This window comes from Temnothorax longispinosus, chromosome 2 (assembly GCF_030848805.1).
Source record: "Temnothorax longispinosus isolate EJ_2023e chromosome 2, Tlon_JGU_v1, whole genome shotgun sequence".
Classification (NCBI taxonomy): Eukaryota; Metazoa; Arthropoda; class Insecta; order Hymenoptera; family Formicidae; genus Temnothorax; species Temnothorax longispinosus.
Window position 1 is genome coordinate 2160978 of NC_092359.1, and position 14455 is coordinate 2175432.

The 14455-nt window shown below is 48.5% G+C and overlaps 2 protein-coding genes across 2 annotated transcripts in view; one reads left to right on the forward strand and one right to left on the reverse strand.

Annotated features, from left to right (window-relative positions):
• Sog (short gastrulation) overlaps positions 1 to 10687 on the forward strand; it is a 29415-nt gene extending 18728 nt beyond the window's left edge. The window contains exons 4-8 of the mRNA XM_071771043.1: positions 2203 to 2268; positions 2464 to 4251; positions 4504 to 4649; positions 5336 to 5662; positions 6830 to 10687. Coding sequence (XP_071627144.1) covers positions 2203 to 2268; positions 2464 to 4251; positions 4504 to 4649; positions 5336 to 5662; positions 6830 to 7030 — 2528 coding nt within the window. The 3' untranslated portion in view covers positions 7031 to 10687. The remainder of the gene's footprint in view (positions 1 to 2202; positions 2269 to 2463; positions 4252 to 4503; positions 4650 to 5335; positions 5663 to 6829) is intronic.
• Positions 10509 to 13403, reverse strand: Agxt (Alanine-glyoxylate aminotransferase). Its single transcript, XM_071771056.1, has 6 exons — positions 13049 to 13403; positions 12681 to 12881; positions 12422 to 12579; positions 11684 to 11839; positions 11051 to 11395; positions 10509 to 10967 (listed from the first exon to the last, which is right to left on the reverse strand). Exons 1-6 carry the CDS (start codon positions 13229 to 13231, stop codon positions 10814 to 10816), a joined length of 1197 nt encoding a protein of 398 aa, XP_071627157.1. The 5' UTR covers positions 13232 to 13403; the 3' UTR covers positions 10509 to 10813.
• Positions 13404 to 14455: the final 1052 nt, after the last annotated feature.

Genomic DNA, 14455 nt, shown 5'->3' on the forward strand with positions numbered 1-14455 from the left:
TAAGAATAGATGGTCGGATGGGACGGGCGGAGGATAGATGGAGATGGAAGAGAGATCGGCGGTAGTGGAAGCAAGAGAATCCGATTCGGGAGAGATACGAGCGCTTTTTTCTTCCATTCTATTTAATTTTTATTTTATCTTGCGCCGTTTGTACAAGTTTGTTTTCGATCGTTCCTTTTGGCTGATTCCGTCCGTAAACAGAGAGACGGGGTCGTTGTTTCGTTAAATTTTTACGGCCGCTTATCGCGCGGCTATTGGCGATGCAACGGGAGAGGCGCGCATATTATCAATTAGGTTAATGTGACACTTTTGATAAAGAGAGCTCGTTGTCGCCACAATTCCGCCGTCCGTCCGTGCCACGAGGGGATCGGCGGCGGCGGCGGCGATGACGGCGACGAGGACAGAGCGAGTCATTTTTCGATGATCGCGCCACTCCCGCGCCGGTCATTTATCCTCATAGAAACGTTCGCGCATCAATATCACGCGCAGCAAGTTTATTTTCTGCACGCCTCGTCTAACGGTCGTCATAATAATCACATTGGCGATCGTCGTAGTTGTCGCCGGCCGTCTGATAGAAGCTCGTTGCCCCCTGCTGATGAAAGGTGAAACTGGCCGCAATTAGCGATGCCTGCCTTTTACGTTCCACGAGGAAACATAACTGCGACCCTTGAGCCCGTCGATTGGATCGTCGCATCGATTCTCATTCGGTCCTCGTCGATCCTCGTCCCGGTCCCGGCCCCGGCCGTGACGGGCGATCACGAAAGCCGGCCTCGAGACTCTTTCTCGACAATACGCGAAGCAAATTAGATATCGTAGGCGTCTGGAGTCGGGACGAAAAAGAGAAAGCGAGAGAGAGAGAGAGAGAAAAAATTCTAGTAGATCGAAAGAACACAGTTTTACGAGCGAGACTCTATCTGCGACCTCCGCTCCGCCGTTCGTCCGAAGTTCGCGACATTTATATCTCTCTCCTCGACGATTCTTAATCCTGAGTAACGATCGTCCTTCGATCCGAAACGATGTCGTGCCTAAGGTGACGGACTTTTGGTAGTACAACCGCCGCCAGTGACTATAAGCCGCCGACATATCTGTTAGATGACGCGTTATATATCCTTTCTAGTTGCGAAACGCAATATCGTGGACTTGCGAATCCACGTCATTATTGTCACAAAGGTCGCGTAACGATTTGGAGCCGCGCTTGAAGAAGGATTTGTCGCGAAGGCCGACGAGAGACAAGCGACAAGTCCTCGTGAAAAGGAGGGAGAGGGGGGAGGATTGCGATGCAGGAGGGGCAGGCCAATCTATCTGCGAAACGGAAAGGGGATGCAAAAAAAAAAAAAACGCGGTAGGTGGGTCTAATTAATACTCGTAATTAACATTATCGCTCATATCCGTCTCTCGGCGATATTAATGGCGCGACAGACCGGTGCCATCGGTCGCCATAGATCCGATTAGGTAGGCGGAAACGGTTTAGTTAGTAACTGGTCTCTCTCGGCCGTCGGCGTGAGGCGTGCTGTACGTTTTGCGCGCGGCAATTAACGTCTCCGTGGCGCTGAACCGGCGCGGCATGCGCCATAAAAGTAGCATTCAAAGTAGCGGCGGTTGGCGCCAGCCGACTCTTTTCCTACCGCGCGCGGGCATACTTTATGGTCGGTGCACATGCCACCACCGGCCGCTGAATCGGCTCAATGGGGATCGACGATCGACGATCGACCGGTTATTTTTATTTTTACGCCCGTCTCGAAGGAGAGACGCTCGGGGAACGGAGGATATAGGGGGGCAAGAAAGAGAGATAGAGACAGAGGGTACATGCGTCCGTCCGATGCAAAGTGCAAAGGACTCGCCATTCTCCTGCGTGAGAAGTTTTATCCTCCCGAGAGCTCTGGCGCGTAGAATATACCGAATTATACATTTGCCTTTATATCGCACGTGAGTTACGTGGCGTTAATTCTGACGTATAGTATAATTTACGTGCCCTCTCAAGAATACGCTTTCGTTATCATTCTAATATATTCTGCGAATTATTCTCATTATCCATTCAGTTTTGAAAAGGAATGAAGGCAGATCGCGAAAATTGGTTTCCCGAGAAAAATTCAATACCTATTAAGGAGTTTCATAATTAATTTTTCGAGAAGTTACTGCGCGTTGAACGACCAGAAAAATATTCGCGTCCGCGTTTACGATGAAATAAATCTTTTGTCGCAGACGCAGACATAGCGCAGGATCTGCCGGCGCAACTGACTTCGGAGGAAGAGGAGCGGAGCCTGAAACGTAAGATTTTTAAATATTTCTTAAAATTTACATACGCATACGTTTGATCTTGAAATCGTTTATATTTGCGCAAAAACAATATTGAAGACTGAAAGACCCGGGCTCTAATGAGATTACGTTAGTTGTCCACTCGATCATGGACGTTTGCGAAATGCCGCCTTTCTTTTTGGCTTAAGCGATCCTCACTGGTTACAGATTTCGGCACCCTGTTGACGGGTAGAACGTCGCAGTCCCTGCGTCGCGACGAACCGAGTCCGACGTCGGTTTATAACAGCGCGTATAACTACCTGGCGACTGGTCGCTTCACGTTCCATCGCAAGAACATCTACTACTCGTTCTATCTGTCCGCGTCGACGCCCCGGCCGCGCAGCATACAGTTCGTCGACGGGTCCGGCAGTATCCTCGAGGAGCAGGTGATCGATCCGGTCGGTGGCGCTTATCAGAACGCCACCGGCAAGCTCTGCGGCGTGTGGAGACGCGTGCCGCGCAACTATCGCAAGCTGCTGCGCGAGGAACGGCTGCACGTGTCCTTCCTCTGGGAGCCCTCGTCGAGCCTGACCGGTCAGCTGTCGCGTTATCGCGCGCTTTCGACCGAGCAGTTCTCCTCGCTCTTGGAACCGGCGATGGGCGTCGACCGGTCATTGATGGCCGGCGCGGGCGCGACGGCGATCGTGTCCGCCTCGTCCGCTTCGGCGCCGTCGATCCACGTGTCTCTCGTCTTCAACGGCCTCTTCCTGCCGAACGACGTGGCTGATATCCCGCTGATCGTTCAGCTGGAACATCACGAGAAGGATTACGTGGTCCTCCGCGAGGAGATAATAGTGAGAAAACCGTCGAATGAGCTGAATTACGGTGAAGTTCGCAGCGCGATCTCCGGGACTGACCTTCGTCTCCTGGCTCGAGGCAAGTTGTCGATCAGCATAATGTCCCGCAATGATTCGCAGGCTCTTCGACTGATAGGCACGGTTGGCCCGCGCGCGACCTGCGACATGTATCAGACGTTGTTGCTGTCGGAGACGCCGTCCATGGCGTCCGGATTGGCCTGGGCCTTTCTGGACCGTATTGGCGCGCTACGTTACGGAGTACAATTGATAGGACTCGAAGAGGAGAGCCCCCTGGTGACCCTGGTGGACGAGGGGGGAAAACGGAGGATGGAACTCGAGGATCTGACACCTTCGTTGGTCGGTGGTCTCGCGAACGGTTCTCTAGATCGGCCCGGACCGAGACTACTGCAGCCGCTCTTCAACGAGGAACTCTCCGTAGTCGCTGCGAGTCATGTTGGCTCCATGTTACGCGGCAGACTTTTGGAGCGACCCGTGGCAGACGCCAGAGACACGGCTGCGCCAGTGCTGCTGCGGAGATTGACCAAGGAGCCAACGCATCCCGGACCGGTCGGCCTGATATGGACCGCGGTGGACCTAGACTGTTCTCTGCACTATGAGCTGGAGCTCGCCGGTTTCCCGCCCTCCTCCCAGGAACCACGGACGTTCCGTTTGTACTTGGAGACGATGCCGATGCTGGCGCAGGGAGCTCCCGTCGCCAGGAGACTTCTCGAAGAATTCACAGGATACTCCTTGGAGGGTTCGGTCACCGGGCTGTCGCCGATGGAGCTTTACAGGATCGAGTCGGGCATCGGTTTCCTCGAGGTGACGGACAAGCAAGTCACCCACATCCTGAAGGCCCCCTTCAAGGCCAGGGCACCGTTCAGCTGTCTGCCGCACTATGCTGACAACGATGTTGCCTCCGTGGTGGCGTACAATCTGCAGCCATCCAGGTCGGACATCGAGACCGGCGCGTGCTTCCACGAGACCAGATTTTACGAGGAGGGCACGCAATGGACTTCGAGCTCGGACCCCTGCTCGATGTGTCATTGCTATCGCGGCTTGGCACAATGCGACACGGTACCCTGTCCGACGATCTCTTGCGAGTTGGGAAAGCAACTCAAGCAACCGCCGGCCGGTCATTGCTGTGCGATATGCGCAGGTAAAGGGATTTATTAATTTTTTTATTTATTAAAATTGAAAATAAATTCGAAATTTGTACAAAACAAACATATCTACGCAAGTAAAGAATAGAATGGAATAAAATGTATTGTATAGTAAAATTTATTACGAAAGAGCACAAGTTAAATAACGCCTAAAACGTTTGAATAAAAAAATTATATTAAAAAGTTGTTTAGTAAAGTTATGCCTAAACGATATCCTCGACGTTTAATGTTTTGTTAATGATACTTAGACTCGATTGCCGAAACTAACTCTACGATCAAGGACAATGCCACGAGAGGTTGTACCTTGGCCGGACAATATCACCTCGCGGGATCATCCTGGCATCCGTATCTACCACCAGTAGGATTCGACACTTGTGCAGTTTGTACTTGCGACGTAAGTCTCTATTTTCCTTTTCGTCCTATTAGAGCCGTAGGTGGATAGATAGCGGACAAATATTCGTGAAATTTTAAAGTACCTATATTTTTTCTGTATCGCATAATTTCTTTGAAGTGCAAGAAGTCACATATTTTTCCAATACGTTATAATTACGCTTCGGCTCAAATCGCGTATCAAAGTAATCACCAGTATTCCGCGAAAATTACCTCGGGGCGATTTTGCAGCGCGGAAAAACCTGAAACGTGCCACACCACGTCCGAAGAATGCGGTTGCGGTCTGGCAGTTAGTAATGAGCTTAATTGAATGATTCAGCGACAAGATTTTCTAAACGATTGCACTTTATTTAATGCTCGGCAATCGCTTCCTAGCCAATTGACACCAGTGCAGAAAGTCACTTATTAAAATACCTCGCGTTATATATTCGGCGAACGATAAAGACGCGTGCGTCTTTTACAAATTACTAGACAACGAGTATTCTTCATTCAACGAGTACATTCGATACGCCTTTCAGCCGTTAGGATAGAAATTTGTAAATTACTACAAAAGCTCCAGTAATCAATTGTGATACGCGGCACGACGAAGTGAGAAAAACGCGTGAAACGCGCGCGTTACGCGCCGGGCGTGGCCATCAGGTACGAGAGGTCACCTCTGTAATTTACATCGGAAATCCATTTGTCTCGCAGGCTGTCACGCTGGAGGTGAAATGCCCGCGGGTGCAGTGTCCGCCGCTCGAGTGCGACGAGAAGATCGCCTTCAGGCCGGACAAGAAGGCCTGCTGCAAGCAGTGCCCGGCGACGACGCCTCGTAGCGACGTGGCCACCACCGAGGCAGGCGACACCGTACGCCTACCGAGGGACCAGGCCTTACCTTCGACGCGGCGCACCGCGGAGGAGATACTCTTTTCCGGTGGCTGCAAGTACCCCGTCGGCGGGCCTTACGAGAACGGCATGGAATGGCATCCCCGGCTGCACTCGCACGGCGAGATGAAATGCGTCAAGTGCCGTTGCAAGGTGAGAAATCCCGGAATCTTCGGTCGAAGAGCGGATAAACACGCGACCACCAGCTGCCGCGATTCTCGAACTTTGATCGCGCGGATCGGTCCAGAACGAGAGGCTGGATTTGCGAATAAAACGTTATTCTTTACGGTCTCTCTTTATCGAGCGTACCTAATCGTCTTAATCGAACCGACGAGACGCGGGACGAGTCTCGCGGTCGCGTCTTGTTACCAGGCAGAGAGAGAGAGAGAAGTCTTAGAACTCGCTTTACTTTTGTTCGTTACACTCAATTCATTCGTTAGAGTTAGACGGTCATCGTGCCGGTCGTCTCGTTGCGATATCCAGACACGGGCACGGCGAGAGAGATCTTTAAGGAGAAAACCTTTAACCGGGCTCTCGCTCGTCTGGCCCCGACCATTATAGGGTCCATCCATTACGATGAAAATGGAACGACATGGCCTCGGGCTGGCTCGCGTCGCGTCGCGTCGCGACGTCACGAGACGGAGCGAAAAATAATCGTCTCGAACGTGAGAAACGGATTTTGTATTCCTACAGAGCTCGTTGCACCGGTTCTTCTCGCGTTTCGCTTTTATTACTCGCGTTCGGTTTTTTTCGTTGATAGATAAATATCGCGTCTCGCTACATATATATATTTCTTCCTTTTAACTATGCTATACATCCTTCGAGAAGAGGGAACACGAAAAGAGTATAAAGTATGTAAAAGAAAATTATTATTAATATATTAATTTTATATAATTAATATTTTATAATTGTTTTCAATTCATAGATAGGTTTCGATAATAGTTATTACAATAATATATATTGTAATAATAATTTAAAATTATCTATAAATTGAAAAGAAAATTATAAAATATTTGATAAATGTAATCCATGCGCTGAGGGCCGTTTTCGCGCGTTCTTATTTTTTTATATTTGTCCGAGCATTATTAATGTGAAAATAATGTGCGTTAATAATATAAAGAATATACGCATGTATATGTATCATCCTGCGTTATATCATAAGAGGAATTAAAAAGGAACGACTCGAGGCTGGTCGCGGATCGCCGATCCGCGGAATGATCCGCTTCCGCGCCGCGGCTGGCATTTCTCGCGCGGATCTTCGCGCGACGAACGCGTAAATGGTTTTGATCGTAACGGGGCCGCTCCCTCTGCTTCTTTCAGAACGGCGAGGTCAGGTGCGACAGGAAACGCTGTCCACGGTCGCTCTGTAACACGATCGCGCATCAGTTGAAGCGCGGCGAGTACGTGGCGGACGCCGACGATTGCTGCACGGCGCAGTGCGAGCACCGCGCGAGGCGTCATCACCGCAACAATCATCATCCGGCGCGGCGGCACTCCGTGACGCCGCGCGAGCTGAGCTGAGCCCGGTTAGTCTTCCGGAGAAGAGGTCTTGCCCCGGTCCACGAGGAAGCTCCGCCGCGTGCGCCGTAATCACCGTTGGGGATGACGACGGGATCAGTTGCGGCCGCCGCGACCGCGGATTCCACGATCGCAATTGTCCGTCCGCGCGATCACTCCTCGTGCATCGTACCGAACCGAGGGGCCCCTCGACGACACGGAAACCAAGACAAACCGAACGGTTCTGTACAACGCGCGCATTAAAATCGCGGGAGGCTGGAAACTACAAGGCGTTCATCCGAGGCGAACCGAATTAAAGGAAGGGAGAGGAGGAGCGGTAGGAGGAATTGCAAAAAACGAGGGAGATTCGTGAATGAGATTCAATCGCGCATTTCGACTGAGCGAGAACGACGGCGCGCGCGCCAACTCTGTCATTTTAATTTTCAGCAGTGGTACTCGAGACGACGAGGGTAATTAATCAAACGGAATGACGGATGCGCGCTCGTTGCTCAAAGTTCGTCATTGTCGTCGGCCGCGCCGGCGGCGGCGAAGAAGCCGGCGAACGCGCGCGCGCGCGTGCAGGAAGTCGCGAGAAGGCAGCTTCGTGTAATAAGAGGAAGGACGTGGACGCGGTACGGACAACGCGATCGGATATTGCTATTCTTGTCCGCGACGGGACCGCTCGGTCGTTCGCTCCGGAGCGCTCCAGCGCCCGCAGCCAGACGCTTATTAATCAATTGATCCCCATCAACGGATTAAAAAAGAAAACGAGGAAGAAGAGAAAGAGAGAGAGAGGGAAGAGGAACGTAAACCGAGCGCCCTTCTCTTCGCCAAGAGCGACAACCACGGCGGACGTTACGGCCGAATGCGTGTACGGCGGGGTGAGGGGGAGGAGGGTGAAAACTCGGAAAGGGACGAGTTTTCAGTCGCGGCGGTATCACAGTGCCCCTGTTGTACCCACTAGCCTCTTCGAGTTACCCAGCAACCAAAGAAGACTGAAAAACCTCCGACGGCGGCATCAGTTATTACGCGCGATTGCTAATACTTTACTAATAAACTCCAACTTATTGCTATTTTATTACTATTATTACCGTCATTTCTATTATTAATAGTATTACTACTGCTATCCGCTTAATAATTGTCGTCTTGTAATTGGTATCGCTGCGCGGCCGCGTCACTTTTATTGCTCCTTATCTCGCGATTGTTGTGTGGTAAGCCTAAATTATCGCTCTTAATGTAAAGGTATATTTATGTTGTACATTGCATTACCTGTATAAAACCGTTCGGCGAGGAAAACGCAGCGAGAGCCGCGCGTCGTTACTAACACGACGAACAGGCGCGGTAATATTTGTTAACGCGATAAACGTTTGTTACTATAAGTACGTAATATTTAAGTCTATGTAAGCGTAATATTTATTATTAGAAGTAATCCTCTAAATCGGATCGTACCGGATCCGTGGATGAGCGGATCAATTTGCACTGAACCGTCTCTCTCGCTGACTAAGCCTGCGCGATGATCGAGACGCAGAATGTGTAACATACGTAATATACGTCGATCAGCGCAAATGTAGAAAATTCTTCCAACCACAACTTCCCCGGCCAATCCGGAATTTTTCACTACAATTGGATCGGAAGCTTTGTGTTGTCCCCCGTAATAATCTTCATCTATTTTTCCGACCGTTAGTTTTAACGAGGCCGGTACGAAAGATTTGCCATATACCTACTTTATTTAATCGTACTCCCTTGTGTAACGCTATTTCGTATAAGTTTTGGGAAGCACGCGCGAAAGCGAAACTGAATAGTAAGATACTCCCGACGAAGCGCGACAATAGGGCGACTTCGACTCCAAAGTTTGGAGTCCAAACTCCGAGCAACTTAATCGGTTCAACCGGCGGAATTGGCAGCAAAATTTCTAGTTGTATAACCCGTTGTCCCCGAGCTCTATCTACTCTTTCCTTCTACACTGTCAAATATTAAAGGATACAATTTGAACTAATACCTTGAGTTGAACAACACATTTTGTTATTATTTTAACACAAAACAGTATTATTTTAACTCCATTGGTTCAGTTAATTGGTGATATTGAGTAGGAGCAGTGGCGACTTATAAAAATGGTTAAAAATTACTCATCAAATTGAATGTAGTCTTGACATTACGAATTGAATAATGTAGATGTCAAGTAATGTCAAGAAATTAATGATTCTATTTACGTTAACAAAATAGTAGCATTATTTGAGTGGTTGTGTTCACCGATAAAGTTAATCGGATTTCGGTCGAAGTCACCCTTGCGTGACTTATCAACGTGGTACCGAATATCAACTCACCGGAGCGATGTAAATCCTAAATCTAGCGGCGTTTAGCCAACGGAGGAGACCCGTGGTGCCGATACCGCGATTCGAGAGAACTCGAGGCATATCTAAGCAAGCAATAGCGGATATCCGTCGCGTTCGACTTAGGCTCAATTGTTACGGCCGCGACGGCTTACGCAGGCTCCGCTCGCTATTTCGATGTCATGATGAAATGTTATTCGACGCTCGTGCGCATCTCGCGCGCGGAGGCGTTGATTCACCGTTTACCGTAGGTGCCTTATACTCGACTCGGTACGAATACACATATACGTAGTCAGCTGACGTCGGCGTCGCCTATAACCGCGTGCACGAACGTTTTGTAAATAAGCGCGTACAGCTCGAGCGGCTGGAATTGAATCTTATTCCGGCGACGCGCGCGTCAGCATTATACACCGGTAATTATTATTAATTATTTATGCGTTACGACGTAATTTTCAGCGCTACCCTGAATCTCCCCTCCCCCTCTCTCCGCCTGTTCTGTACGTTCATCATGGACTATATTGCTATTGTCACGATTATTTAAAAGTCATCCTCCATGCGCGAGCTATCGGTCTTGATATTAAACGAGTTAACATTAATTATTGGGTAAGCGGCATGCTCTTTATACCGACATGCTTCATGTATACACGCCTGTTTTAATTTAAACGCGGCTATTCGGCGCGGTCTCTGTAACGCTTACGTCTACGCTGGGTGACAGAAATATGTAAGAAGCTCGGTCTTTATTTTTTATTAAACTTAGCTGACGAGACTCAGCTGTCGAAAGGGGTGAGGGGGGGAGGAGGTAGAAGTAGCTTATACGCGGCGTTACATCGCTCGTGGGAGGGTTGCCGTTGCTCTCGGCGTGAAGCTTTCGGAGAAGGAAAAGGAGGCGAGGAGCGGACGTTCTCGGATCGCACCGGGATTTGTTTTGCGCGAAACTGTGCCAATTGTTGCGTTGAAATATATAGAGCGCGGTTAATTCAAGATGTGACGTCACGGTGCGGCGATGCGATATGCGTAACGCGGAAATTATCGCTCTACGGAGAAGAACGAATTTGTATATTTTGCTCCCGCGGCCACAGACGCGTTTGGAGTACAACGTCCGTGTACGCTCCCTAAGATATAAACGATTCACTTTTCTCGTGCCACCTATTGCGGGCGGCGACCGGAACTACTATTTTTTTTTATACAACGCGATAATTTTAATTAAATAAATCTTTTGTATTTCTGCGACTAGATAGGCTGCTGAGAGACGCATGACGCACACTTCGATAGTTTTGTAGAGAATGGAGATCGATGCTATTCTGTACTGTGCCAAAACGATTTATTAATTAAATACCAATTATTATTATTATCACTGTTGCTGTTGCTATTAAATAAGTAAGACAGCCTTACAATTCCCAAAACTACATGGTACGACTTTACTCACATTCAGTTTCAACATGGACAAGTTATCAATGACAAGTTCGCGTTAGTGATCTTATACTTTTGCTTTTAATGCATGTTGTAATCCATCCTGGAGGGCGGAAAGTACACGATCGACAGTAGAAGTCTGTGCATTGACTCCCATCAGGCCGACACGTAAAATTTTACCAACTGTTGGTCCTAGACCCCTGCTGATCTCAATTTTGTATCTGGAAAGAAAAAAGGGAAAAGGTTGCATCCCGAGAATTCGCGACGATACAAAAAATAAAAGACGATAGAGAAATAATCTCACTTTTCCATAGCTCGCGCGATCAAGATATCACTATCGATGCCGGGTGGCAGTTTTATCGGGATAACGGTTGACAATTGGTACCGCGGATCCTCGACGTAGCATTGTAGCCCGAGATCTCGGAGGCCCTCCCTAAATCTGGCGGCTGTCGCCGCGTGTCTCGCCCAGGAAGCGGGAAGCCCTTCCTCCGCGAGTTGCATCAAAGCCGTCCTCAGGCCGTACACCAGCGTAGCGCTTATTGTGTGATGATACACCCGCCGCGACGCGCCGAAGCAATTCCAATAGTCGCCGAGGATTCTCACGTCCCAGTAGTAAGCGGGTCGGGTCGTTCTGCGAGATATCTTGCGCCTGCAACCGGCGCGCGGGGTCACAAAAAAGGATGCTAGAATATATATTTCCGGACAGATTGGAAAGAAATGTCGAGAATTCATCCCCCTCCGACGAATATGTATATATATGATTCACCGATTGTAGGAACCGAATAGGTGACCACGAAAGGATGACTCACGAATTTCGATTGATATTCAACGCATTCTCAATCCCGCGGGTATCTCACGACGGAATTAGTCGTCGTTTACCGCAGAGAAACCCGTTCTCCATGCGGTGGTGGTCGGTCTCGATCGATGGCATACGTACTCTGCGCGCGGACCAAAGGAGACGGGCGTTATTCCTGCAGGCGCGCCGAGGACCTTCTGGCTGCCGGCGTAGGCCGCGTCCACTTGCCAGGCGTCCATGAAGAACGGATCTCCGCCTAAGGACACCACCGCGTCGACGATCAACAGGGCTCCGTATCTGCCGGTCAACGAACATCGAAGAGAGTAATTTCAGTTCGCTCCTGTCTCGTCATCGTGAGTACAATCTGCTTAACGATGAAGATTTTTTATTCGCTCTAACTGGCCATCTTTTATAATCGTCGCGACGTTTTGACCATTATTGGTTCTCTCTCTTGGGTTTTGGTTCTTCTGAATCAATATAATTAACTTTAATATACAGGGTGTCCTAAAATGACCGAATTGCCTTTTACTGACAGATTCTGTGGAATATTCCAAAACGAAAGTTCTTGTGCGAAAATTCGCTCGCTTATATAGGCATGATGCATCACACAGCAAGTATATATATCTATATAGATATATAAGCATCCTTTTTTTGACTGGGGATATTTTTCGCAACATTCTTTCACAGTAATTTAAAAAGACATGCTTATATATTGCATTTCAAAAGTTACATCGATTGAGGAGGACTAAGACCAATGGTCAAAAACGTCTTGACGATATTATAATCAATAAAGGCGGCCAGTCAAGTCGAATAAAATATCTTTATTGTTAATTATTTACTAGCGAAGTGAAAGTTTCTGATTCGGTACATTCTACTTACTTGCGAACCAACTCGCCGACGCCCTCCAGAGGTTGTTTCATGCCCGTCGACGATTCCGCGTGCGTCACAAACACGACCGCCGGCCGGTGTTTTTCGAGAGCCTCGTCCAGGGCAACCAGATCGAACGGTACCCCACACGCCGTCTCCAGAAATTTTATCTGAAATGCACGTTTTTCCGAGAAAAAAAAATTGTAGAAAATCTTGTTGCTCTCTCTTTTTTCTTTTACTCTGTCTCCTGTGTTGTATATTTATTTCGTACATTTGCGCCGATGCGATCGGCCATGTCGGCCGCGCGTTCCCCCCAAATGCCGCATTTGGCGATCAGCGCGGTCTCGCCCGGCTCGAGTAAATTGTCCAGGCAGGCTTCCATGCCGCCGTGACCGGACGTACTCAGGGCCAGAGTGAGCCTGTTCCTGGTCTGAAAGGCGTACCGCAACCCCGCCTTGATGTCGTCCATTAGCTGCGAAAGAAAACTCCAAGCAATAAACAGAGTTTATCGCTCTCGGCTTCGCGGAAACTATCACGCGCGCGTGGCGTTACTTTAAATCTCAAACTCGTGGTATATACATTGAACGATGAAACGCGGTAGTTTCAAGGTCGCGAGATCTCGCGTAGCCCCGGAAATACCTGGCATATCTCCGGGTGAAGGTGACCGAGCACTTGCTGCCCGAGAGAACGGAGAACGCGATCCGAGCAGTTGCTGGGACCGGGGCCTGTTAAAGTCTTCACGGGCAGAGACACCGGTCGCAGTATCTCTCCCGGTGGCTCCGGGCAAACGGCGCATCGTCGCCAGGTAGGTGAATCTTCCATAATTCCGGGTTTTTCTCACGGAGACTCTCGCGGTTCTACCGAAATCGCGATGGAGGAAATATAAAGAGATCTCGCGCTCGGGCTTCGGAGCAAAGATGAACTGGATGGATGGATGTGATGAAAAACACTGTGTCACGCCAAGATGTTATAGTTGTAGATAAGAGAGTCGTCAAGATAAGAGAGTCGTCGTCGTCGTCGTTCGATTTCTCTCTCCTCGTGCGTGCGATTTATCGTCTGGAACCGCGCGTAAGAAAACGTGGATTCGAAACGTGGTTTCTCTCATTGCGCCGTCGAGGACAAAATCAGGTAAAAATTATCGTTGATCGGATAAAGCGTCGAGTATCCACGTTTCGAGATAACGTAGATATGCGACTTAAATTCCGCGTGTTTGGATGACACTGAGGAATCAGTCCACTTGTGCATCCGATTCCTATCAGTAATTAATTCATTTGATCGCGTGTCACTCGACACGAAAACCCGAGATTCTTCATCGTGAGATAACATATTAGTTTCATAAATTTTCCTTCTACTTATCTTTGTCTTTATCTCTGTCTGCCTCTTGCTCTGCGTTTGTTCGTGAAGCAAGTTTAACGATAATCATCCAAGTGTTCCATAACAATGAAGATAAATGAATAGCAAATTAAATTTGTCAAAATAAAATATTGTTAAAATAAAAGTGAATTGAATTTAAAAAGTCATATATAGATAGAATTAATCTCAATTTAAATATTGATTTCGTTATAACATTATAAATTCTTTTTTATATATTTGATGAATGATTATCAAGTTTTTCAAAATAGTTTAAACGTCTAGCTGACTTTTCATCCTGTAAACATAAATATATGTACTACGACACTGCGTCGAATGATAAACATCTCGATACACAGCGAGATACGTTAACGATGACAGTATAATATTTATTATCGTCCATAAAGTGAGATAGGTCAGGAACCTGGAACGAGAGGGCATTTGCAGCGGGGAATCTTTTATTTTAACAAAATTATACAGATACATGTCGAACCTGACAATATCGAGATATTTCACGCTAGACAGAGCAACAGGCAAATGTCCTCCGAGCGTCGGAGGTCGGAGGATAAACGAGTAAACGAACGCCGGGTATATATATTCGGATACATCGTTCGCGCGGCAAGTGGATTACCGTGGCGCCATCTACGGAACGACGCGGGCGTGCGCGCGCGCACTCGGGAATTCGGCACGCGGCTC

What these genes read in the sequence shown, in the direction of transcription:
- Agxt (XM_071771056.1), bottom strand. Translation starts at nt 13,231, where the DNA reads ATGGAAGATTCACCTACCTGGCGACGATGCGCCGTTTGCCCGGAGCCA. An exon ending in TTCACCCGGAGATATGCCAG is followed by an intron (nt 12,882 to 13,048) that starts GTATTTCCGGGG and finishes TTTCTTTCGCAG; the next exon opens with CTAATGGACGACATCAAGGC. An exon ending in GTCGGCGAGTTGGTTCGCAA is followed by an intron (nt 11,840 to 12,421) that starts GTAAGTAGAATG and finishes GTTGACCGGCAG; the next exon opens with ATACGGAGCCCTGTTGATCG.